Genomic DNA, 27,541 nt, shown 5'->3' with positions numbered 1-27,541 from the left:
CCAACCCTGGGAAGTAAATCCATACAAGCTTTGGACCCCAAGGGAAATGATGCTTTACAATGTGCATAGCTCAGCTGTAAATCTGAAACTATCCCCAACGTTCATGAGGTGCCAGATTATCACTAAATTTTGGACAACCAAAACAATTCAATGATTAAGTGAAGCAATACATCACTTTACATGGGTGGACATCAATTGATCAAAAGAGTCATTACTCAAATAACTTGAATATGTAAAATCATGTCAGTAACACTTAAACAGATAAGATCCTTTGCATCCCCTCACTAAGATCATCTACATTAATTACTTCTGGTTCCTTCCTTTCTATTGAGTTGTCAAGTGGCGATTCTCTAATAGTACAGATCTGTTGATTCAATTCAGCTATCTGTTTGCGTATCCTATCTCCACGATCTGGAAGTTTTGAAACCAGGGCCTGTAACCCATTTTTTCCAGGGGTTAGCAACTAGTCAGAGATCACAGGTTCATGGTGGCAAATATAAGTATTCACAAACATGCACGTGAGCATGCACAAAATAAAGCTTTGAGAATTCTACCTTGTCTGCCAAAGTTTTAGATAAACGTTTGATTCTCTCATCAATGTTCTCAGGACTGTCTTTTGCTTCATTTGGTGAAGTCCTGGGAGTATATGTTCTAGAAGTGAACTTCTGATCTTTTGGGTTGAGTGCATAAGCTGCCCTGTTAAAACATAAAATGACCATTGGTTAGTTTTGTTCCAAAAGCCACTCTTCTCTGGTAGATTAAGCATAATAAGTTTCCAGTTCACACCCGTTCACTGCACGTTCAAATGATGACCCTGATTTTGAACTTCTAACAATTCTGTTTCCCATCTTACTGCAAATAATCGTCAGTTTGGCATAACTATGTCACTTAAGGAAGAAATTTAGTGCATATAACAAACATAAAGTCCACACGATGGTACAAAGTGAAAAATCTCTATGTTATAATTTTACAACATAAGGCATACATTACTGAAAGTCTGAAATGTTGCATCTTTAAGATTCATATGGACATTGATACAAGAAGTAGCATTCCAGTTAGATATATAAATTTACAAGGCAAAATATCTTCTGAAATTTCAGTACCCATTCTGGTTCTTCAGGTCTAGTTTATACCAAGATACATGCAAGCATTTCCCTTTTCTATCAGGTTCAAACATTCTTTTCCCCTTGAATTTTAGGGCCTGTATGAATGTATCTAGTCCCCAGGGTATTTCGTGGTAATCAGGCATACCATGGGCACTCTAAAATCTAGACCATGAGGAAAACATCCCTAACAAACTATTCAGATGACTTTAGTAGAATATCATAGTAAAAAGGTGATTCCATGCAGGCTCAGCACGCGGAGTGGATTAGATGTGAATATGGAGAATAGGGAATGGAAGGGAGAGATGATGGAAATGTCCCGTCAATCCTATATTGCTGAATATGATAATAAAAAATCAAGTTTAAAATCAAAACTTGACTTTCTCCTAGCATCAATTTAATCTATGGCAATGAACTGGTAATCAATATTAAAATCAACCTACATATTGCATTGCATTATATAAATTCTTAGACCAAGCATTTTTCCTGACCTTGTGTTTTAGGTTTAGTATTAAAAAATGACAATACAGTAATTTACTTAAGAGGAAGAAGAGGTTTTAAGTTCATTTGGTTCCAAATATGCCATGTGGTGAATATATTTACTTAAGAACATTTTAGTTCCCACAAACAAATTGGTCCAATAAATCCCCCCCCCCCCCCTCCAAGTTACAAAAACAACCACTGCAGAAAAGTAGAATTTTTATTGGGATTTTATTGCAAAATCATTCCAAACCTGTGCTTTTCTTTTAGAAAAAATTCTAGTGATTTGTGCCATGGCATCCAAACAAGCCCGTACACCCCTTTAGTTCCCAAATAAACATGAATAACGTTCACTTTTCACCTTTATCCACATTTATTCAGACAAACATTTTTGTTTTGGTTCTTCAGGGGCACTTTTGGATTTTCATAAAAACTGAAAAGTAACTTTGTGGTACTAATGCAGTTTTAACATGGTTAGAAATATTTGAGGGAGAGGAGCAAAATAGTTTTAACCGATTAACAAGGAATAAATATCTATTTGAATAAAATTATTCAAATATGCTGGTTAGATTTATTCAGGAACTAAACACGGCCTTAGTCTCAAAAGAGGAAGCAGAATTTGATGTATTGAGGTCAAGAAAGCAGTTTGTAACATTAACAAGGAAACTTCTGAAACAGTTTTCCTAAAAAGATTTCTATTGCAGTGGGAAAAAGGCTACAAGAGCTAAGCTCAAGTAGATGGCATGTGAATAACTCTAGAAGAGAACTATGATAACATGGGTCCTGAGAAACTGAACTACAAAAAGGCTCACATACACAAACATACGCATAGAAGAAACACAGACATGCACTAAGGAAGAATAAAAGATTATTTACTTGACCAAATTGGCTTTTGGGTATGTGCAACTACTCTCCCTTTTGGAAAAAGCTTCGTGCACAGGGTTGTGCCCCCCCCCCCCCCCCCTCTTTTTTTTTTTATAATTCTGCTGTAAAGCATTGTATCTCTGAATTTCTAAATTTCTTTGATGGAGAATCATGAATAGAGATAAGCCCATCATTTGAGGAAAGTACCATTCCTTGACAGATCTAACTATGGGATCATCAGCCATGGCAATACAAGTTGTAAGTCATAACAAAAGATTAAGCTAAAAAATGCCATAAAGATTTGCCATCTTCTAATGTCGCCTAAAATTAGAAACGCAATGCATCTATTGTTAAAATAGTTCTTGAGCAAAATAAACATTTTTGGATAGTCAAAAGACATTTAAAAGAAGCAATAGATGGGGCAAACTTAGCGAATTGAATAAAATCATCAGAAGAAAAACAACGAACTACCAATGCGTTGATCAAACTAAAATCAGAACTTCAGGTGAATGCCACATGGATGCTTGTGGTGCCACATGGTTAACTACAATGGACATCCACAAGGGTGATTCATCTAAACCTCTAATTTTTTCTATGGACTTTGCGAAATTCAACACTAGCAATGGTCCATTTTTCACCTTGTGGAATATTATATACCAGATAGAAAATTTGATATCTACAATTGATGGCTTAGATTAGCACCCTACCAAATTCTGACTAATAAATTGTTTCTCCACTAAATCTCCATATCTACAGCTCATATATGAAGCAAAATTATGCTGGAAGATTGCTGCTGTATTATTTACATAACCTGCTCCAGGTAGATTATTGAGTGAATAGGATATACCTGGTTTTTTCAGCAGATTATATCTAGCAAATCTTGGGACAAGTAGTCAATGTCACTAACAGAAACCTTGCTCCATCTCTTAAGAATAACGAGAATTAGTGACTATCTACAGAATGAAACTGATGGACTAATTTGGCCACAGCAGGCATGCAAATGGACAAGTACTAACAGATTCTTTTGCAACTCTTCCAATAGGAAATGGGTGTCAAAACCAACCAATGTCATCATCATCAATTGTTCTTAAGTTCGGCACAATGTCGTCACCAAATGGACAAGTACTAACAGATTGGTAGCCTATCAGCTACTCAGCTAAATGATGGCTATATGTGTAGATGCTCTATGCCTACACATGCAACATATACACAAATAAAAGGGCACCTCCAACTAAAGAATTCTAGAATTTCACATCATTTGCTACAAGTAAAGGTGAAAATATCTTGAATTCTTAGTCTTATGATCTGCTTTGGCAAAAAAAAAAAAAGCAAAACTCTAGCACTGCCTAGGGTCCGTTTAGTTACCTGCATAAGCAGTTGCAGCAACTGGCTCAAATCCTATGCTTAGTTTGCTGCAACTTGATAGAGCTCGTATAACTGATGATGCATAACACCTTTATGTTGCATCTTACACCAACTATAAGCATACGTCCTGATGCAATATCTTGTGGTGCCAAAAAGACACCACTTGCGACTTGAATGGACCAAGCCATCACCAGCTACTCTCAGTAGATGTACTCTCCATCCAACTATCACCCCCTACCCTCCTCAAAAGCCCTCTACATCTCCTCCTGCAACCACTGAAAAGTTTGGATTGTCAGGCTGCCAACATCAGTTCCAGCGGCTCCCTCAAAAGTCGGTGGATGGGTCTCCCCCTTCAATTTGAACAAGGCTTGCTCCAATCATTTCTAGCCACCATCTCCACTTCCAAATGCTTGAATAGTTGAATGTAAACTATACCCTCAGGCCTCAGTGTTATCTTACACCACCATTGCTACCATACACCGCCACAATGTACCACCACCTTTCTTCTATTCTACGCCCTGACCAACTTCCCTTATCCATCCCTTGATACTGCCCTTTGGAATAGACAGAGACCTACCTCTTCCGCAATCATCTCACCCATCCTCTGACTCAGCCATTTGATAAGAGGAGCCCCACAAATCTCTTCCATCATCACCTCAATCAGCTCATCTAGCTCCACCTCCTCATCTACTGCTCATCCATCCACCACTTCTCCCTCGAGCATCAGGGCCTTCCCTTCATCTACCAGAAGTGCTCCACTTAGTTCAGATTAGGTGGCACAAGGCTCTCTACTGTTGCCTTGTTCTGGTTAATGTGAGCCATGCCCATGTTTGAAGATGTGTACTCTCAGTTTGCTTCCTAAAGTCAAATACAAAGAAGTTACATAAATGGTGTTTGATGCATCACAGTGATTTGCACAGCTAGATGCACTGTTATGCATGTCTGATCAATGTGCTTTGCAAATCGGGTGAGGTTGAGATGATAATTGGGTTGTTCTCGAAATAATAAAGCTCTAGGATTATACTTAGTGTTGTTACCTATGAAGTCTTGATCTATGAGCTGCGTGTGAAAAAGACAGATGGCATCTTTAGGTTGAAGGAAAAGACAGTTATTACAGATATAGAGCTTAACTCTTTTATGATTATACTTGGGAGATGGGAAAAAGCTCACCACTCCAAGTATGAAGTCATGAGATTCATACTGGTTTTATCTAACCAAATGGCAGAAACCTAATTACATTTGCCTAGAGCTATTGCAATTGCGTCAAACCAAACTAGACTAATAACATTTGCCCAAATTAGAGGTGCATGAACTTGTAATTCACTGCAGAAACCAGTTGCAAGAAACCAACCAGACCCATTAATATGTTAGATTTTCAAAGAAAGCAGTACTATATGCAACAAATCTATAAATGTTGGACATGCATCAAGGTAAGGTCCCTCATGTGCATGGCAAAGTTGTATCTCAGGGAGGACAAAATCCATGGTTCCAAAGATAAAACTAATTAAGTTCTTCAGGTAGACTTTACTTGTTATAAATGAACTACCAATTTTATAACCCACCTGTTGATTCCCAATTTGTTTAGCACAAAAAGTCGTATGAACAGCCATGAATTTGATGAATACATGGACTTGACAGTGGGCGCAATACATGGCAATCCTACCACAAATAGTTCTTCTAAAATATGATAATCACAAGGTCGAAAAAACTGCTTTCAAGTTGCCAAAAGTAAGTAGAAATGACAACACCCCCCCCCCCCCCCCCCCCACCACCACAAAAAAAAAAAAAAGAATTAGTGATCAAATAGCCATCTCCCGGTGCACATATACAAAAAAGAAAGAATAAATTCACATAATATGCAAAATATATGATTAAATATAAGATAGACAAACAAGCTTATGACATTCTTATACTCAAACACAATAATTTTTATCATCCATGTAGGCAACACAGAGATAAGAACAGTCTTTAAAACCTTTTATATTTTTAAAAGCAACATTCAGCAACATAAAATTAATTCAAAACCAACGAAGATAAGATAAAGACTGACCTCTGGACTTCATTACTCTCCTGCACAAGTGGTACAACAGCAGTCTTAGAGAAGAGCAAACTATGATGACTAACACCAGCAATACCTTGACTCTCTAGAAACTTTATATGGTTCAGCAAAGAGTCATCCCTGATAGAACACAAAACATCAGGAGAAATACATGATGTTACAAAGATTATTCTATTCCAAAAATTGATATTCAAGTGCATGTTCAACACTACAGAAACAGGAACACAAATCTATTTTAAAAAAGTAATCAGAAAGAGCATTGCATTTAATGAGACTCAAGCACCTTGATCTGTTTTAGAGAATAATAGCAAATTGTGGTTGATATGCGTTTGCATACACACAACCCAATTTGATAACATGTATTGTAAATATACTCAATAAAATAACTCTTAATCTTTGATTTGTAATGAAAGAAAATAGACCACTACTGTATATGCAGATAGCATGCTTTAAATGCATGAAGATTCATAAAGCAAAGTGAGTTATTAATTAACATTTGGTTGATAGTGAGTTATTAAAAAAGACCTCAACTTATGAAGCAGAGGAACCAAAATAGTTGGGACAAGGTTTGAAGATAATGGTTATGGTTATTGTAAACTAGATAGCATACATACACGTGTATGTATGTATATACGCACATACCTACACATGTAACTCTTATAGAGTTGGACCTTTTTTGAATTGGACGATGACAGTCCCACATCAATGATCAGGTCATTGGATGTGATCTATTACTTCTAAACTACTTATACCCGAAAAATCATATGATTTGGAGACCCCTAGCCTATGTATCAAGTGGTCAAAAAGTTTCGTGTTATTTAAACTGTTCAATTTTTGACCATATATATATAGACAAAATAGACATAGGTATAGAAACAGATAGAAAAATAGATAGACTGATTTTGCAACAAAAAAAAAAGAACCAATTATTGCAGTAATAAAAGTTCGAACAACATAAAAGGCTGATCAAACTAAGGAAATAGAATCAATACATTGTTTGCTGCTGATCATGCTCCTCATGCAATTGTTGCTGAGTTAGTGAAACATCAAACCCTTGTTCAGGCAGACTAAAAAGCTCTTGAATGTCCTAATATCATTCATCATAACAATAACCAGAGAAGGGTAGTAAGGCAAGCTATTACAGGGTACAAAATAAATGTTAAAATGCTGAATAGTACTATAGGAAATGATCATAATAAAAGGTAAGTGATTAGGATAATAATTATTTTATGAGCAAAAACAAATTACTAACAATGAAAATAATTTATGAGGGTACCTTCTGGCTGAAGTAACGAGTTTGTTCTTTGTTTTCCGTGGCAGTTCTAAATAAACCCCCCTTGAAAACCTGGAAGAATTTTACCCATTCACATCCAACAGAATTGTTTGAAAAGATTTTGTCAAAAATAATATACAAAAGCAAATAAATGGCAGCAAAAGTTTGACATCAATAATGTTGATGAGTAACCAAATAAAACAAGAAGCAAATTGAGAATAGGGGTTTTCAGTAAGTTTTAAAAACATATGGTAAACTGATTTTGAATATACTGCTGAAATAAGACCCTAATAAATCAAACTGATCCCTTTTAAGCAAAAAAAAAATTGAACTCAGAGCTCACGTTCATAATGCTGATGGCATTCTCAAGAAAATAAACCAACAGATTTCAACAGTCACAAAATATGTACAACATATCAAAATCCAGACCTGCATTTTGTAAATCTTTTCTTCAACGGTCCCACAAGTCATCATTCGATATACAAGGACATCCTTAGTTTGCCCAATTCGATAAGCACGGTCTACACTCTGGTTGTCCGTACTGTGTAAACAACCAAAGGGCAATAACAATTAAGTAGAGATCATCCAAGGTAAAGATAGCCAAATTTCAATAACACTAAAGAAAGGTAGCAAAATTCCCTTTGGGGGAAAATCAAGACTGATCAAAAAATAGTGATCGATAAGGTGCCATGAGCCGAGACAGATTTTCTCTGAGTTAATTTACAGCATAATCCATACCTATCATTAGGGGTCGAGTATTCAACTTGAAATTGCTAAATCTCCAAGACTAGTTCGGGGAAGCGCATCATTTCATTAGAATATCAGTAAGTCTAGTGAGGACACTCAAAATGATATCCATAGTTTTGAAATGGTCAGCTCAGAATGAATCAAGCCTAGGCCAAAATGAATACAAGTGCGCCCTAAATTCAAATTCCACAGTTGGAATAAAGGATGCTGAGGTCAACTCAGATAGAGGGAGCCGTAAATGATCTCAAGAATTTTTCTATTCAGAGCACTCTTCATTGGAAGGAACCCATAGGTAAGCAGGAATTGTATGGCTAAGCCAAAATTAACGAAACAAGGAATCGAGCTCCTGCTTATGACTTGGCATTATCAATCTAATCAACCTATGTTTTCATTGTATCTGAACCAAGCAAACTACCAAGTGGTCAAAATCCTAGTTACACTAATAAATACACTATATTTCAACATATGCTATAGATGCATGCGGTGGAGAGATAACACTCAAGGTTTTGAGCTTAACAATAGAATAAATACATTGAAACATGCACATGCATAATTTGCAAGACATCTTTGCATCCAATCCTGTGGCCATCGTCGATAAGAACTTATGAGGCATTATCCTAGAAAGAGAAGACTGGAAGAGAAAAATAAAGTTTATCAGAGTCACCATGTGCTTGTGCTTAACAGGGGAATAAAATATGACATTAGTTTAGAAAACAAACATACAGGAAAATTAGAACCAAAAACAAGATATTTGAAGTGGAGACATCCACAACAGAATAGATAGTTAGCATAAATAAGTCAACCTTCAACATTTGAAACCTTGAACTATTAAGTATGAAATCTCAAGGAGAAAAGCAATATTAGATAAATATGTGGTGAATATTTTCATAGGAAATCTTAGTCCAATAATGAATTGACAAATGAGTTTGATGATACCTTGCAAGTTCAATTATTCCAGAAATTTTTCTATAGCTACTTAACAATCAAGTGCTGCTTTCCGAAAGGTTTAAGGAGCATAACATCTTCCAATACAAAAATCTCCTACACAAGCCTGATTGAGAATAATAAAGTACAAATTTTTATAGTTCTAATTTCTAATACATTGCAAAGAAAGCAGCAAGAAGTTGGTATGAAGAATTAGCAGGGAAGTATATACAGTCTCTTCAAGAAGTCACCCTCAACTGAGGACCCAGTAAGTGCAGCAAGTACTTCAAACCTTCAAATTATCCACTCAGTTTGGCATGTGAAGGTGATGGAAAACAATTAATACCATGTATATAATAGTTTGTCAAATGTATAGTAACACAATTTTGGATTAAGAAATGAAAATATAATACAGCATCTGGAATTCATTATTCTTTTATTGAGATATTATCCTATCCATAATTTTTCAGGAGCATCCAAATGAAAACTAATCTTACGAGTTATTTTGTCATCTAGATATTCTTCTGATTGCATTTCTTCTATTGTATAAGCAAAAATCCTTCTGGAAAAATGCAGATCAAAATATTTTCCCACAATATGACTGACAACACAATTGCAAGAGAAAGCAGCTACTACAGCTACATATATTTGGAAATAGATAGAAATATCAGATTATCTAAAAACTGAAATAGAACATACATTAAGGACAATAAAAGGCGATATAAAATCAACAGTCACAGACATCAAAAAATTTGTTAATTATGTGATATAAATACACATGTCACAAGTATAATCATAAATGAATCACCTTGGGTTCCATGCTGGATCAACCACAATAACACGATCTGCTTTTGTAAGTGTCAAACCAAGCCCACCAACTTGTGAGGTCAACAAGAAGATAGGAGCACCAGCACCTTCTTGAAAATCCTAAAATGGAAATACCTTTAAAAAGAAAATAATCAAGCAAAAAACCTCAAAGCTTGCTAACTAAATGCAGAAAATATGGACCTTCACAATCTTTTCTCTGTCAGAAACTTTGGTAGTACCATCAATGCGTAAGAACTTATATCCCTCTGATATCAGTGCTTCCTGCATATATACTTATACAGTATGAAACCAATAAAAATAAACTATGATAATTCAGCATAATTAATATTCAAATGCACAAATTCATCACTTTAAGCATCGATCTTCGTACTTCCTTAAATACTAGAACAGAACTATTACAGTGCACACAGAAAATAACTCTTCCAAAGAAAGAGCCAAAAAGAGGATAATTGTATGAATTTTCTGTAAAAGGGTTGACCAATAGTTTGAGTGTGCTCCATCACTTGCTAATTAGTGAAAGTATGCAAAATAAAAAAATATCAGTAGTGTTTTAAGGCTCTTGGTTTGATGATGACAAAATTAGGGATTTGTTATTGCAAATATTTCTCTTTGAACTGATGAGTTTGACTTGCAAGTTGGCAGTGGTTCTGTCATGTTTCGATTCGTCGTTGTTTCTTCACCATTCTATCTTTCTGCCTTTTGTTTTACTTCTAATTGCCTTTCCAGGTATTCTTAATTGTACATGTATAAATTATACTCATTTATTTCAGAATAAAGCTGAGCCAGAAAATAAGTCAACAGAAAAAAAAGATGTTTGGATGTTCCAGAAAATCATGTTATTAGAAATTGCTAATCATGATTTTGCAACAAGGTGTATTCGGTTGCGTGATGAAATCTCAACAAGGCCCTAAATCAGAAAATCGAAACGTCCAGTTCGAGTAGCATTTTTCAAATTCACGATTTCCTCTCCTTCATATCTTCAGTTCTTCAATTTTCAAACTTTCACCTATAATAACCAAACACCTCATAAAAGAATCTCGACTTTTAAAATTCAAAATTTTGAATTCATGAAAGAGATAAATCATGGTTTTTAAATCTAAATCCCCCCAAAGCGACCATAGTATTCAACAAATTCATATGGTCAACCAGTCATATTGACAGAATTATCACATTTTGTGTTTGACATATATACAAAAGCAAATATCCATATAAAATATGTCATATTAAGACTTTAAACAAAATACAGAAAGTAATATATTTTTTTAAAAAACCCTTAGTAAACGTACGAAGCACTTTACTGAGCATAATAGTGTTACATTGGTGAAGCCACTCAGTGTTTCGAAGTACTGAACTGATTTTTCAACAGTCGACATGAGCGAAAGTCTACTTCTTTGTTTTTTTTTTTTTGTACAATGTCTCTTTCATGGCTGACTTGTGGTTAAGGGGAAATCCATGTTTAATAAATAAACATCTAAACTTGCAGGATCCCTGTACTATACGAGACATTGTCCAGTAGAACTTTAAAATTCAATTCATCCCACTTTTAGCTAATCATACCTAGACTGGTGGTGAAGGAAAATATCATCTTTATCAGCATACGTGATTAGGGTACTTTCTTCAACAACTGAAAGAGATATGCTTCAGTGTAACTACTTAATTTATGTTGAGCATCACATGTATGTGGAAGCAAAAAAAAAAAGCATGTGCTTATAGAGACAAAAACCTGAACAAGATTTAGCATTTTACGAGTCTGAGAAAATATCAGCACGACATGTCCCCCTTGAATCAAGTTTTCCTGCCAGATAAGGATCATATTGGATAAAATTTTCCTGAAAAAAGATTGGCATTAAAATTATCATCCATAAAACAGAAGGTTCTGACCAGTAAGGACAATATAAAAGATATCTTGCATGACACGTTGAGATCAACTTGTGGAGCATCATCATGATCAGTCATATTTGCTAAATTCATAGCCATCTCTTCAACCATGCTGAGCTCTTCGCGGTTCAACATTGAATCCATCCCTTCAAGTATGCCTTCTGCAGCTTTTTTAGTCAAAAGCAATGGGTGGTCACATATTTTCTTTAATATCTGATTCAAAGCCAACAAAATTGAATTAGGTACTACTGTAAGAAAAAGTCCACAGCCACAGAACATCGTTATATCCAAAAATTTCTAAGAACTTGTGGGCAATTATTAATAAAAATGAAATTTTATTCTTTGGCTTATAGTTTGTACTGTAGAGAATGAAAATATTTCCAAGTTTCAATATTTTCCTCTTCACCTAGATTCTCTTCAAGTTCATTGGAACTTCAGAGGGTTGCTTCTTGATTTCATAAGCTTAAGTTGTGGACCAATCACCAATGTAAGTTCCCACATTCAGCAGTGAACCTTCTAGGTTTCATGGCAAGCCCTCCTTTTGTAAACAGTTACCATTTTGGCACCAAATATCAGTGCTAAGATCAGAATTGACACTTAATTGTAAGAATATGTTAAATCATCGGTGGAGAGTTTTCAACTTTGAGTTATGCTTTCATAGACAAACACATCTGCTGGAAGTAGACTTGGTTGATGGTAATGATGATACTACTGATTATTTCCCTTCACAATTCCCTCAGAAAGTAATTTCCAGATAATGCTATGTCAGTTAAAAATTTACAAGCTGAATATTTGTCTTTTTCACAATTTTTTCTTCCATCTGTTACCATAGTTCTAAAGAGGACAATTTATAAATAAGTGGACTTTTACAATTTTTTCTTCCATCTGTTACCATAGCAGATTAAATGGTCAGTAAATGTTTTCACTGAGTACATAGCTAAAAATGGTTTGAAGATAACAATGTGATAGACTTAAATAATTGAGCTTACAAGCATCAACAATTGCATCTTCAGAGTGTGTCAATAGGGCACCATGAATATCACCTGTAGCCCCTAATTTTCCATGATTTCATACCCTGCTCTCTTTTTTCTTAAAAAAAAGGACAGAATTGACAGTAAGAACAAGAATCTTCAATTAGAACTTAATTGTACATTATATTGAGAATGCCTCAGGAGTGATTTTTCAATGAAGAACATGTAAATAGCATAAGGGAAAAATGGTGTTACTTAAAAGTTATGCAAATTAGATGCATGAGAAAAGACAAAATCTTAAGTACAACACTATAATTTACAAAGATGGTAACATGCTTCTAGTTAGGCCTTGGCATCAAAAGCCCACAAATGAAGGTGATCATTACCGTTAATGCAGCTAACGGCGAGCCCTTGATTGATGAATGAACAAGGTCGCTATTTAAAAAAGCTTCATATAATTGCCTCTGCATCCAAAAGAGAATTTCAACTAACAAAAAAGGCAAAAATTCACTATCAAGTATCAACAAATAATACGAATCAGAAATGACAAAATTACCACACATGAAGAATTTCAACAAATAATAAGAAACAGAGATGACAAAATTACCACACATGAAGGATTGATAAATACCTGACAAGATGTTAGTTTTAGCCAAATAATTATCTCATTCTTCTTAGAAAATTTTACATTTTTAGTCCCATCATCTTCAAGAAATACTTCATTCTTTAACCGCCGCAAAAAATATGGCTTTATACGCTCTCTTAACTCCTGTAGAAAAGCGAGTGTACCAGCAAGATTTCAGATGCCAAAACAAACTAACATGCTTACATAGGTCATGTTATAGATCAAATACATAGATAAAAAGACAGATTATAAGTATGATCCATTTAAATAATAAATTAGAAAAAAATCAGGATGAGACAACTTTAGCTCAGGAAGATAAAGAAAGCACTGTACAAGGAACAAATTTATAATTAACAAGCTTTAACTGGCATCCCAACTTTTACAAACAAAAGATTTTCTCACTGTCTTGTATTTACATATCACACAACTAGGATTTATGCTTCAAATAATATCGATGTGCATCAGGCAAGATAATTAGTACCAGCCATACTTAAGAGAGTAAATAGTGCCGAATGCCCCACCTTGATTTCCATGCATATCAGACCCCAGGAGATGGACCTGTACAGGCCCATATCAAATGATAGTACGATGTACTACCCATATGCAGCTACCTATCCTTTCTATTTCTTTCTATTCTAGTCAATTCTTTTGTGCGTAAAGAATCATGCATTAAGGCATAATGCTATCAACTCCCACGTCTTCTATCCATGAATCTGTTTGTGCAACAACTTTAGCCTGTTATAGAAGGTTAGGAGTATTCCAACACACAACATTTGTCCATGGTTTGAGCTCAAATCATAGACAATAATGGCATAGGAATTCTAAGAGGTTTCAAAAAAAAGCAAAGATTTTCATATCATCAAGAATCCTATCTTCATGAATGCATAATAATTTATATATGTTTCTGCATTACTTAAGACAGGTTCACTTATTGTCTGTGTATCATGAATGACAGAACTTCATTTATGCTCCCTAGATGCACATAGTTGAGTTTCAACATGGGCATTAATATTTTGACATGGGTGTTGGTAGATGAATAAAGCTCCATGAATTTATGTATTTTTGCATGCACATTTATTTCACACAACTTCTAAGGCATTGGACTTTGGCATAACTTCTACAAATTGTGATTTCCATGTTGTTCACATCACATCCTGAAATTGCAGAAAGTTTTTGTAATCTATTGAATGTCTTTTGAATCAATGATGTTTGTCCCAGTTGCTCAATCTTATCTGTAAGAATAGCTTACTACCTTTAGCATGCAATTAGTGATCATCAGCTGCCCATACAACTACCAATAATATATCTAGATACAGCTCCGAAAAAATAATTATTAGTTGCTTATATCCATGCAAAAATAAAAGTTACTTACTCCAGAGAAGGGAAGGACAGTATTATACAATCATAAATGCCAATCTTAAACTGACCAACTTGGAGCTTTTAAATCTGTGCTCTAAATCAGAAAAATAGCTCTAGGAGAATTGTATTAAAAATTAATAGTTGAGTCTACTTCAGTAATGATTTTTCATATGTCAAAAATAATACAGAGCTGATCTCCCTACATTTTTAAATGATTCTAAAACATGATTTATTGAATTTTCCATGTTAAAGAATAGGAAAACCAAAAACAAGCACAAATAAGAGATTCCATGTAACAAGTTAATCAAGAAGAAACTTAAAATATCGAATCATCTTTTCTCCATTTTTTTATATAAAAAACTTTAGTTTGTACAACTTTTGAAACAACAATATTCAGTATAAGTGAATTGTGAATTACGAGAAATTCAGAGATTTTAGCTCTGAGTAGCAACTACATTGGAGATTTTAGCAACTGTAGACATGCAGAAGACAAAGGTACAAAATATGGATGCAACAGATGAAAATTTTAAACCTTTGCAACTGTGGAACCAATATGTTTTTCCCGGTCAGAAGCATTTTTGTCATTTCCACGAAGGATTGCATTTTCATATTTTATTTTAAACCTGCAAAAATAAACAGCATTCAATGTACAGTAACCGAAAAAAATGAAGGCCAGTTAGAACGATGAGAAGGTCCATTACTCATCCTTATCACCCAAGATTTCTGGGCAGCAGAAGTTGAACAAAGCCCATAGTTCCTAGTCAAAAGAAAAGATCAACATCAAGAACTCTTTGGCTTCAAACAAGTTCACTAATACATAAAGACACACACACACACACACATGCACACATATGTCCACCAAAAGCTTATAAAATAAGAACAATCATGAGAAAGCAACAAATTGAGAAGAAAAGGAATCACCTTCAAGTTGTTTTGTATTGGTGTTCCGCTAATAATAATGCGATGAGCACTTGGTATCTCAAATAAACTTTGGGCCCTTTGCGTTTTGGGATTCTTTATGATATGCCCCTCATCAAGCACGGTGTAATGCCATAAGACTTCTTCCTCGCTTCCATCTCCATTAGCATACCAATCACCCTGTATAGATTTTGAGTTGTTTCGCACAATGTCATATGTTGTGAGAAGAACACCACCTTCCTGTAGAACAGAACCATCAATTATAAGCAACAGCCTAAGAAAATCATATTCCACCTATATGACATACATTCATCCTAAAGCATCACAATGTGCTTATCCAAGAAGAAACATAGCAAAATCACGAATTAATATGGAGATGATTCAGAAGCTGCTGAAAAAAGAAGTAACAAGACCTTGAGTACATATTGAAGTTCATATTGGCGAAGTTTTGCATTAGCTCCAGAGTAACTGCAAGAAAAAGAGAGAAAGAAAAAACACGAGCAATAATCAAGTTACCTAACAAAAGTCGATTTGCGACTAGAATAAGGCAAAAGAAGTCATATGGATCTCACTCTCTAATCTTCTCACCGAGCCCCACGACTGACATCTCTTTCATCCAATGACCAAGAAGTGTCTTTGGGGCCACAATCAATGCCCTCTTAATCAAATGAGAATGAAAAAGACCAGACAAGAAAGCAGCAACCTAAAAAAAATTAAAATCATCAACAATATAGAAATACTTCACTATTCCCTACAGGAACAAGAAAAAACATGAGGCATAATAGTCAGAATTACATACTCCAGTATTGTAGGAAATCATTTTCACTTACGTTGGTCAAGTTTAGGGTGACATAAGATATACCAATGTTTTAGTTAATATGGCATGTGAAATCATTTAGTCATCTAGAACACGTATGATATTCATAACTACATAATTCTAAGTAGGACCCAATCATACAGCATAGATGGCAATGAAACAATGCCTTGTTGGACCATCTGTTTTGCTGAAATAGTAAGATCACAAAGTAATTTACCCATATGCCCAACTAAAGAAAATAACCTAGTTAAAAGAAATCTTGATCGCAAGAAGAGATACAAACTAGTATAGCCCCATAAATGTCCATCATATTACTTCTTAGAAGAGTAGTTACAACTATGAGAAATACTTTTTAGTAAAAATACTACAACAATATCTCCTTAAAAAGTTTTTGAAATTGCTTTTTCATCCTTCAAAGACAAGAATGTGGCAGGGGTCCTTAAATTTATGTACAGTTTAGTATTGTTGAAACACACAAGGGAGAAGGGAGCTTCTGATTTGAATGAGGTTTGGAGAGGAGCATAAAGTCAATCAACCTATATCTAATGTATCCTACCACTATGTGATGCATAACATGATATGACCATTACTTATATGCTGGTGTTCCGACTTAAATGAGGTTTCAAAAGGAGTGTTTATGCTATGTCCAACGTATCTTACCACAATGCGTGATGCATAACATGAGATAAACATTAGATATTTGCTTGTATCAATGTACTCTGGACTTCACTCAGCAATGATAATGAGCATACCTCAACCTAAATCAAAACCCATCACTTTTATGGTGTTGGCCTTTTAAATCAAGTTTTCCTCTTGTTTTACAGTTTTCGCTCAACCTAATATTGGCCCTCTATCAAGTTGGTGTTGCATTCTTACTCTCTGGCCAAGGGAGAGGCCTGCCATAAAACCTGGAAGGCTGGCGGAAAGAAAACCTGACCTAACTACAGTCACAGGGTTTAAGCTCAATGATGCATGAAGCAGCCCCCTGATGAAGACGATTAAATGCCGGATATGATGTATTGACTGACCGCATTCATTTTTCTGTCAAGTAGAAATCATAAGCAGTAAAGCAGAACAATCTAAATATGAGCACGATTTTAACTGACTGATAGGTAGAAAGATAGACAAGAAAGTAATACCACATGCTTTATACCTGCATAGTCTTCCCCAACCCCATGTCATCACCCAAAATCCCTCCACTCCCAGTGCAATGAAGTGTCCACAGCCATTTCAACCCATCTCGCTGATGAGGGTACAACATCTTTGCAATTCTTTGAGGCACTTTATACATCCTCGACTTGCTGCTGCCAGTGCCAGCCATCGTGAAGCAATCCCCCTCATCATCATCACTCAAAACCCCCACTGACTCATCATCAAGGACCTCAACCAATCCATCTTCGCCTTCTCCCTCACTCGATTCTCTCCTCCCACCAGTTTCTGAAATCACACAAACCTCTTCCTCCTCCTCATCCTCGAAAGCACAAGATCGTCCCACGGCTTTCCCCTTGACCACCGCCTCCTTTTTCTTGGTTTCTCCTTCTTCGTCCTTTCCAGGGCTAGATTTGATAGAAGAGGGAGATAGGGAGGAGGCGGCGCTCTCGTACTCCACCTCAGGCTCTGGAACACAGGACACGGGCTTGGACCTCGGCTTCTCGACAGAGAGGGCATCCATACGTGAGGTGAGATCGTCCAGAATGTCCCTGATACTCTCCTCACCGCCCCCGCCGCCGGCGCCGGCGTCCATCACTCTGGGAGGCGAATCGAACAAGTTCTCGTCCGGGGTCTCGTCGGGGGTCTCCGAGGAGAGCTTGCAGAGGCGGCGCCGGCCCTCCATCTTGACCTTACGGACCCTCGCCTCTGATCACCAGGAAGAAAGGGTCAGCGACGACCGATCGAAAACGAGGGTTTAGGGATCAAAAGATGGGTACCTGGGCGATGGGGTGGACGGGATTGAGATTGAGAGAGCTTCTGAAGGAGGCGCTGGTGGCGCTCATTGAGGCTGAGGGGCTTCCTCTCCTCCTCCGCCATCTCCGCTCGCTCGGTCGCTCGGTCGCTCGGTTCTTGCCCTTCGTTACGAGATAAACGAACGGAAGAGATTTTGGGGAACACCGGGATTATAAGAAGCGAATAATGGGAGACGCTTGTCGGCGTCGTATCTCCTATGGTCGGTTTCCCGCTTCGGCCTCGAATTCAAACTGAAGGGAATGCAATTCTAACAATTTTTTTGGCTCAATAAAAAGAAAATCAACTGATGGAGGATTAGGAAGCAAGGCTTCAAGCTAAATAAACTGCGCCCGTATTGGAAGACGAAGAGGGAAAACGTCGTGGTTTCCGGCACCGGGTTTTGCTTTGAGAGTGGTGGCATACTCCTGTCCCTAATTTTAAAGTCGTGAAGCAGACCCAATCAGAAGCCCAAATTTTATGATGGTTGCTGCTGAAGAATGCTAATCTTTGACCCTTCTATTCTAAGGGCGGAGTTGAGGGAAATGGAGGCGGAGTTGAGAACGGCACGGACTGGTCTGGGCTATACACGACGTGTTCTATAGGCCAGAGTAGTTGTATAGGTGCCACCCCTACTCTGGAACATTCGAGCCATGGTAAGTGGGAATGTTGCTTTTCAGACCAAATAAGTTTATAGAGAGGTTAATAAGGCCGCGGATTGGGTGGCTTCATACGTGGCTGACCATCTTAAGAGGCTTTGTGGTTGGAGAAAGGAAGCTGCCTAGAACACTCTGAGATTTGTTATTATTTGATTTTTTTGGGTGCATCCATACTAGACGTGTATGAGCCATTCGGTATAACAAAGATGAATATGAGCCATCGGCTTTAGCGGGGAAAAAAAAAAAAAGCAGACCCCAGCCAGAAGCAAAAAAATAAATTAAAAGATGCTGCTGCATTGTAGACATATGCGGTCCATGGGCAAAGATATTAGTACTTGATCATTGCATTAGTGGTCTATAAGCATGCTTCTCATACAAGGTGACTGAAAGGTCTGTGCTTGCTCAATTTGCATGAACTAATTCATTTATGTTTTCCCATCTCCTAGGAAGCTTCCAAGTAACAATACAATAGTTTTGAAAGCTATTCGAATGCGTCGATCGGCAAAAGTTTGCCTTTTTTTTTTGGTGCAACATGCGCAACCATTTTCTGGCAGTTTAAACCATGGAGGATGCAGCAAACGCATGGGCCTCACTTTTTTTTCCATCCTTTTGGAGTAAAATACTCGTCCGCTTCATCGGGTTCTCGAGTGTTCAGTTGTTCTTCCCATCATCATACAAATGGCCAATCTGGTGTTTTTTCTCATGCACAAATTAATGACAATCGACAACATTTTCTTTCAACAAATTAAAAATTACCAACCTGCAGTAACCCCTTCAGTACAGTCTGCATACACCATTATTTCATTTTTGTACATTTGGTGTCTGCAGCCAGAAACAGGCCTCCGCAAAGCTTTCCTGCATTAAAAACACTACAGGAAATCATCAAAGAACCAATATGTTGTAATTAAGATAATGGATGTTTTATTGCAACAATGTGCATAGGTTCAGCCCCAAGGAGAATATTCTGATTCATTTTTATACATCTCACAACTTGATGACAGCCAATATAAATATTTTCCTTGATCACATTAGCTTGACGCATAAATCCACTTGACGAAGATGATGGCTTCAAAAGTATGTGTCCTGAAACTCAACAAACTTCCAAGCACTTGTTCATACACACTGACTAATTATCAAATTTGTGGAATAAGATACCATGGTGAGATGTAGAATTTGGCTGGGTAGCTACGAACTTATAAATTGCTTGAAAATTTTGTCTTGTTTGACCTCAGAGCTGGAACAAAGCTAAAGTCGCATCTTGCGCCTTCAAATGTCACAACTCTAGAATCCACTGTCAATGATATTTCCTGCATGTAAAAATTGAGTTAGTATTCCGCAAATGGAAATAAATTTTAACAACTTAATTGTTATAATAAAATTAGTAGTATATTATCTCACATGGTATAGAAAGCATTTTAGTATAACATCTATCAAAGATCCACGTACCAAAGAAAGAGATAATCCACTTTTATTGCAGTGGAAGCCAACAATACATTGTTACTGATAAGAGATAATGGTTACTGGTTAGCCTCCTGCCATATAAACTCAAAGATGCATCTCACAACGTACTCTCATTTGTGGACACAGCATTCTATCCACAAACTGCATAGCAACCACGACAGATGATTGGATGCATATGAGCAAATAGTTTCCATCGAAACTTGGATGAGACTTGCTAATTAAGCATACAGAATCAGTCATTTGCTGCAATGCAGGACATAGAAAAGCTAACTCCAAATGCTTTGTCCATTCCTGAAAACTAGATAATAACATGATCATGATACCTAGCTTACCAAAATTACCCGGATAGAGGTAATAAAACCAATATCAGAAACAAGATGATGAAGAGCAAACCTAGAAGTCTCTTCGTGCCAGTTGACATCCTATTTACATGCATAAGCATGAAACACAATTCAATGTCCTTGTTTTTATCATGAGTTCACAAGATGATCACTGATATCATCACGCCAGTCAATACTGGCATAAGTTGTGCGACGAGAGAAATTAAAAAAGCTGGTTATATTTTTCTTTGTAAATGTATTCATGAAAAGTCCAAGAGCATATTTGGAAAATAATGGTGAAGGAATACATGTCCATGCAAAGGTGCATCAGTAAACATTTTTATGTCCTCTAATGGAGTATTTTAGGCTTAAAAGCTAATTAAATCTGACTGAGGCTACTTGGCTGTGCACAACTGCAAATCACATTACTGGAAGTTCGTCTAAAGAATTTGCAGGTCTCATTCAGGTTTACGTGTTTGTTCCCCTTCCATAACCCTCTCGCATAATCCCATCCACTCTCCTTCACTAGGCATGCTTTGGTCTTAACATGCTCTACCAGTTTCAACGCAAGCTTCTTTACATTGCTAAAACCAGACTGCTGTTGCCTTCAGAATTGATTTATTTTCAGCTCTACATACATTTGTCTCCCCAAGAGGTCTCTCTAATTTCTCTACTCCTTGATGAGTCCACTTGATGCTCTCAAAACAGGAGACAAATCTATTTGGTTGCTTGGAATCGGTTTCACCAGGTCTCAAATTTCGACCTCATATCAACCAAATAAAGAAAATAACTCCCTTTTGATACTATTTTGACATCCATAAGTATCAGAAAGATTGATTTGATACGATCATGATCCAAGTTTAATTTCCATTGTTGCACACTCGCCATCCACCATGCTCTTTATTTTACAATTTACATTAGAAAGCTTCTTTAGCTTCTTCATGTTCTTTTTTCTACCTACATGAAGCAATTTGCTTGCTACAATAGCAATTTTCATTACCTACAGTACCTGGCAGAGGTGTTTAACTAACAATTTGTCACCTAGTAATTTAATCAATTCCCCTTTCTTGATCCTTGCCTTGAAGGTTCTTGGATCTTCCATAATTGTTATTTGAATTCCATTGGGCATATTTGGGATTCTTTATTTCATTTTTCACAGTTTATATACTTTATTTTTCTCCTTCATCTCCATGTTTTGAGGCATGCATGACATGCATATCAGATGTACACATGGGCGAAACCAGAATTTTCCATTTCTAAGGTTTGGAGGGGTGGGGGTTGTGGGCATGGGATCAACAGTAGTCAGTAAATTATAAATAAACAACCTCCTTTTTTGATTGACAAATGTTAAAAAGCTTACAAATGAAAGAATCGATTACAATTAAAAACTACAGTCATTATTGCTAAATCATTTTCAGATTTCAGGAAATTCCCTTTATTCTACTCACTGTCAACAAATAAACTCCTTATGCTATAGAAAAGCATACAAAGAAAGATAAGCATTATAAAAGCAAAAAAAAAAAAAGAGAGAGATTTTAAACACAGTACCAAACCTTGTCCTGTTTTTCCATTTAAATGGCATTATACAGGTACAATTATACATACCAAAAGTGAAAACATCAAAAAGAATAAAAAATGGTCGATACCAACCGGTATGGTTGGTACGGTGCCATCAGCATACACTAGTATGGATTGGTACGAACCAGTGCAGCCTGTACATACTAGTACAGATGGTTTCTGCATCCTGCACCTGTACCAATTTCAGTTTTGTATCGGCGACAGTTTCATCCCACTCTAGCAATTTTTGTATCCATGCCAACAAATAAGAATTATTATCAAGGAAGGGCACCAACTATTAGAGTTGTTTCTTTAAAAGAAAAGAAGAAAAAAACAAACTATTAACAAGGGGATTTCCAAGTATGATCATATTCAAAGAGAATTCATTTATTCATGACTTGCATGCACAAGGGAAAAAGGAAAAAGGAAAAATAAAAAGAACAGGCGACAATTGAAAACTTAACCAAGAAAAATAGAAAAAAGTCGAAAAAACTCTCATTACTCTCTCTCACAAACACATGTGCATGCATTTCAAGGAATCCCTTTTGCTTATTTACGGAAAGACTTTCGCATAAAGGCAAAGTTTTCTAGTCGCAAGATGGTACATATATGAATGTTTTTTGTCCATGCTATGTATGTCTTTATCCAAGAGGAGGGAGTATTCAATGGATGGCTGCAACCTAAAGGATCAGAAAAGGAAGCACATTAAAAAGAAGTCAGAGGCTTGAACTTCTACCTTCTTTTTCTTTGTATGTTTTTGTTCTTGTTACTTAGATGCACCAGAACTCTCAAAGCTATCATCATGCTCCTAAAAAAAAGTCCACCTAAAATAATGGGGAAGTCCAGCCACAAAAGAAGACTCCGACCACATAAACCTTTGACATTCAATAATAAAAATATACAACCCATGCCTTGTGATACGCATGCACTTATGCAACTCAAAAATAGGACGGCTAATAGACACTTTAAGTACTTCCCTTTTGTGATCAGTCACAGTCTCACAGAATATAATACAAAAAGAGGCGCTTTATTTGGAAAAACGTGTTAAAATATACCAATGGATTGTGACAGATTTTTAGGAAGACTGCAGGATTTGTTAAGAGGCTATGTACCACATTTCCATTATCAGGGTGGGCCAATGGGAATGGTTATCTGGCCATAGGTCAAGGGGCCCATTAAAGTATTCAGATTCTTGTTTAGGGGTTGGGGTTTTGGCAGCAAGCGGTAAAGGGGGTGAGGTGGTTGTACAATAAGCTTCTACCGATCAGCACTTTAGAGCTATAGAGCATATAGCATAGGCATGTGCCTTGATTCACAACCCCTATTAACGATGATGGTCCATAGGCGTTGCTGATATTACCTTAACATGTACATTGACTACTGTTTTTAGCAGCAAATTGTACTGTTGTTATTAAGAGAGATATTTCTCCAACTAGCGTGATTTTCTATATATTCTGAAATTCTTCATTTGCAAAAGTTCCTTTAATTTACTGGTTTCCTGAGCATGTCACTCTCAAGCATATCTCTCTCATGCCTTAGCCAGGCCCTGAAACTTGTCCCTGCAGCAACTAGCTCTTGATTCGCCATTTAACTCAGCTTTATCAATCTCATGCACGTCTCCTGCAGTATATTAGGTTCTATATGGATTGTTGATTTAGATGTGCGCGTTTAGTTTGGATCACACCCTCACTGTACAACCTTCAACATTTTCTTTAACCATATTCTATGTACAGGTTCTCCAGATTCCTACAACTGCCATGAACATACCTTTCTTAGTCTTCCAATTTGCTAACTGTAATAACATCACATAGCGGGCTGAGGACCACTATCCTTATGCAACCTTGAAGCAATTGTATTGTGCTTCCACAGATTTATGATGCCAGCACAACCTTGCCAATTCTCAGCTCCAGACTTGATCTAGCGCCGTTAATAAAGTTCATCGATTCAACTTCTAGAAGCTGTTAACTAGCCAAACAACTGAATCCTCTGTTGGATCTAAGCACCATATTGCAACTTTTCACTTAATCAAATCCATCATACAAATCTCTTGGGGTCGCAACAGCTGGTATACACTGTTTATCAATGACTTTTACACTCGGCTCTATCAAATGCTTCATAACTCTCAACTTAGCAAGCTTCATAGGCATCCTACCGTATGGTTTACTCTTGGGGTCTTAAGGTCATAAAAGTATTGCATTTTCATATATTTTGGCCTTTTAATTTTTCTAGCATGTTTATCTCAAAATCCATGTCCTCATGCATCACAACAAAATGGTACTTTTGTTCTTAAAATACCCTTGTTGCAATCCATGCAATTAAATATGACCTTTCTTCCAGTCATTATTGTTGTTTCTCATCCTCACCATTTCTATTATCACTTTCTATACATTCACATCTCCACATCTTTCATGGTGCATAATTTGTTGTCCTTTGTCCTACCAAGCAAACCTAGTACTTTGCTCAATGGCGGCATGCTGTTTTGTGGTATGGTATTGAAGACCAGAGTATCAATAATGTCATCTTTATGTATAAACAATTACAGTCCACCCATTGCATAACCTCTATAAGGCAGCAACTGTTACACTTTCCCCTCACTATTCGCCTCTTCCTCCATTGCTCTTGAAAATTTTACTAATGCAATGAAGGAAATATCACAATCTGATGATGACATCTCTTAGAGGCACATCTCCAAAGCTTTTGTGGAAGTGTTGGGACATGGCTTATGCTTTAGTCTAGTGAAAGATAAGGGCAAATCCAAAAGTGAGCTATCTCATTACAGCACAGTCAGATAATTACAGCAGCAAAAGACTTGCACCATATAAATTAGAGATAGCACCAGGAATCTGCTATTTAAATTTCTACTAAAGTTTCCCATGATAAATCTTCATGCACAGACACATATAAAGAAACAAAACATAGTTAGACAGCACACCGGCCACCATGTATCCTATCTCTCTATCAAGTATGTAAAGCACCAAGCTACCATGCATTTTGTTAGAAGCTGAAAAAATACAATGACTATAGCGACGGCAGAATCCAAGCAAATAGAATAAACATCGCAAAAAAACACTAATCATACCGGGGTGAAGTTGAACAACTCGAGTTGGTAGGGAAGCCTGCAAAAACATTTGAATATGATTTGGTTAAGTAGGCAAAATTGTCAATTGGAGGTAGAGAGGGAACTCGCTCTCCTTTCTTTAGCAGCTCTTCCAAGTCTAGCCTCTGCAAAGTCAAGACAGCCTTGGACTCACTCCAGACAAATGCAAGAAGCCCATGTTGGATCACATAGAGGGAACCAGGCTTAGATCCAGGGTATCGGAACCCATAACCATTCGCAATGCCCTCCCCGGAGCAAGTGTGCTTCACTTCCACATGGATAGAGTCACCATCAGTCTCCCAAGGGAATGGCTCTGTTGCTGGCTCATCAACCTTCACGGTGAACATTGCAGAGCCATTGGGGTGGAGAACATAGTGGGTTCCTTCCAAAATTTTGGTGGCAATGAGAAGAAGCTGCCCCTCAGCCTCCTCATACGAAAGCAGCAAGAAGAACAGGGCCTTCCCTGGCTTGTCTTCAGAGGGCCGACCAGGAGGCCAGCCAAATGTGCCACCCCATAGACCAGCGTACTCTCTGCCTGCCTCTGGGGCCTGCAACGGGAGCTTATACAGAGCAAACCGGTTGTCGTGCATGTTTGGCCATGCCCGGTAAGTAGTCAGCCTCATGTATGCAGCTCTCAAGCTCAGCCTGATCGTGTCGCCGGTCCTCAAAAACTCATGTACAGGCACATGTTTGCTCTCGCCGGACCCCAGAGAAACCCGTTTGCTCGATATCAGCCCGGAAGCATTAAGGGAACTTGATGACCTCCCCATGAATTGCTTCAGGCCATCCTTGACGTACCCAGCAACCGAGAAAAGGTTCCTCCTCCGACCAGTGGTGCTGCTCCGGGAGCAAGGAATCTCATCACTGCTGGGAATTCTACTGTGCTCGCTTGAGCCCAACGTCGGCTCTGCCACCTTCGGATCCATGCGGCCACCATTGAGCTTGTGCATCTGGATGAGCGATAACCTCCGATCAGCCAAAATTGCTATATCGTCGTGAGTAGGCGAGCAAGGGAAGAGCGGAGCGGCGGCCAGATCCTGGGGGACCTTGAGGCGGACCCTTCCGGCGACGAGGTCGAGAAGCCTCCGCCGGTCGCCGAAGGCTAAACGGCTGAAGGGAGGAGGCGGCGGCGGCGGCGGCACCGGAGGCGGCGAGGGACGCGAGGCGACGGTGGTGTCCGACCGGCAGAAGTTGCTCGTAAAGGTGGGATCTTTGGGCTCGGAATCGGTGGAAAAGCTTCGACACTGGGGCAAAAGATGGGACTTGGAAGGTGGGGAGGGGTTGACAGATGGGCGAGCGTCTACCTCGAGGAGGAGGACGTTGGCGGCGGGATCGAGGGAGCGGACTGCGCCGGGGAAGAGGCACTCGTCGGCGAGGTCGCGACCGTGGACGAATAGGAGTGAGGGGGCGCCGTCGAAGTCGGCGAAGATCTCGAAAACGGGGGCCCAGAGGAGGGGGCCAGCGTCGAGGCCGAGAGGGCCAAGCTCCTGGGGGATAACGCGGCAGGCGGCGACGGAGAGGAAGCCCCAGATGACGCAGACGACGTTGCCGAGCTCGGGGTTCTGGTGGACCCAGATGCCGAGGAGGGGGGAGACGGAAGAGAGGAAGCGGCAGAGGGCTCCGTAGGAGCGGACGCCGGAGCGCCACCGGGGGAGGAGGTCCGGCGGCGGGCCGAGGCGGCGGCACTGGGCGAGCCAGGCCTTCTCGGAGGCGGCGACGGCGGCGCGGAGACCGCGGCAGCAGAGGGCGAGGCTGCATAGGTCGCGGGGCTGGAGGAGACCGGAGATCAGCTCCAGCACATCCTCCGGCAGCCCCAGCAGGAGGCTGGAGCCGCAGTCCGCTTTCGCCTCATCAGCCGCCATCGTCTCTCCAGGCATATCTCTCTAAGATCTCTTCCTAAGAGAGAGTCTAACAGGAGAAGAGCTTTTCCTATCAGAACAGAGAACCAGAGAGAAACAGAAAACAGAGGGTCAATGAAAATAACCATAAAGGGCCGAGGTAAAACGTTTATTTAAAATCCTTATTTTTCAAAAAATAATTTATCTATATTTCTTTTATATATTAGAAAGCGGCCGAGAATCTTTTATTTTATATTCTTTTACGTTACTATTTTCTCTGATAATTGCCTAGATGTATTCTTATATTCCCAAGTACTCTTTATCTATATATAGATTTATATATTTAAAATAATATACAAATATTATTATATAATAATATTAAATTATATTATATAGGGGATATGGGATCGGAACGGCTGGGGCATGTCATATATACTGTCAATTCGCTTCTTACATG

The 27,541-nt window shown here is 38.1% G+C and overlaps 2 protein-coding genes across 4 annotated transcripts; both read right to left on the bottom strand.

Moving 5' to 3' along the window:
• Positions 1-83: 83 nt before the first annotated feature.
• LOC103702609 (protein CHROMATIN REMODELING 24) lies at positions 84-18,557 on the bottom strand. Its single transcript, XM_039133258.1, has 20 exons — positions 18,140-18,557; positions 17,365-18,068; positions 15,967-16,097; positions 15,808-15,862; positions 15,398-15,634; positions 15,178-15,233; positions 15,009-15,099; positions 13,124-13,261; positions 12,879-12,956; positions 11,525-11,734; positions 11,367-11,438; positions 9,824-9,904; positions 9,624-9,742; positions 7,574-7,685; positions 7,148-7,216; positions 6,864-6,958; positions 5,863-5,991; positions 787-852; positions 555-696; positions 84-433 (listed from the first exon to the last, which is right to left on the bottom strand). The coding sequence occupies exons 1-20, from the start codon at positions 18,237-18,239 to the stop codon at positions 254-256; spliced, it is 2,865 nt and encodes a 954-aa protein (XP_038989186.1). The 5' UTR covers positions 18,240-18,557; the 3' UTR covers positions 84-253.
• Positions 18,558-19,707: 1,150 nt separating this feature from the next.
• On the bottom strand, positions 19,708-27,209 carry LOC120112985 (F-box protein At5g39450). 3 transcript variants are annotated; one of them, XR_005514646.1, is made up of 3 exons: positions 25,229-27,209; positions 22,243-22,386; positions 19,708-20,118 (listed from the first exon to the last, which is right to left on the bottom strand). XR_005514646.1 is itself a non-coding variant. In XM_039133263.1 (2 exons), exons 1-2 carry the CDS (start codon positions 27,121-27,123, stop codon positions 20,106-20,108), a joined length of 1,908 nt encoding a protein of 635 aa, XP_038989191.1. In that variant the 5' UTR covers positions 27,124-27,209; the 3' UTR covers positions 19,708-20,105. The 3 variants fall into 3 exon arrangements, 1 of the variants encoding a protein (XP_038989191.1); XR_005514645.1 differs by lacking the exon at positions 22,243-22,386 and adding an exon at positions 20,258-20,413; XM_039133263.1 differs by lacking the exon at positions 22,243-22,386.
• Between the last annotated feature and the right edge of the window lie 332 nt (positions 27,210-27,541).

This window comes from Phoenix dactylifera, chromosome 1 (assembly GCF_009389715.1).
Source record: "Phoenix dactylifera cultivar Barhee BC4 chromosome 1, palm_55x_up_171113_PBpolish2nd_filt_p, whole genome shotgun sequence".
Lineage (NCBI taxonomy): Eukaryota > Viridiplantae > Streptophyta > Magnoliopsida > Arecales > Arecaceae > Phoenix > Phoenix dactylifera.
The sequence above is the reverse complement of the archived record's forward strand: the minus strand, read 5'-3'. Positions and strand labels throughout refer to the sequence as shown.

Coding starts and splice junctions, on each gene's coding strand:
- LOC103702609 (XM_039133258.1), bottom strand. CDS start 18,239: ATGGCGGAGGAGGAGAGGAAGCCCCTCAGCCTCAATGAGCGCCACCAG. Junction 18,069..18,139: donor CCGTCCACCCCATCGCCCAG/GTACCCATCTTT, acceptor CCTGGTGATCAG/AGGCGAGGGTCCGTAAGGTC. Junction 12,957..13,123: donor TAAAACTAACATCTTGTCAG/GTATTTATCAAT, acceptor TTTTGGATGCAG/AGGCAATTATATGAAGCTTT.
- LOC120112985 (XM_039133263.1), bottom strand. CDS start 27,123: ATGCCTGGAGAGACGATGGCGGCTGATGAGGCGAAAGCGGACTGCGGC.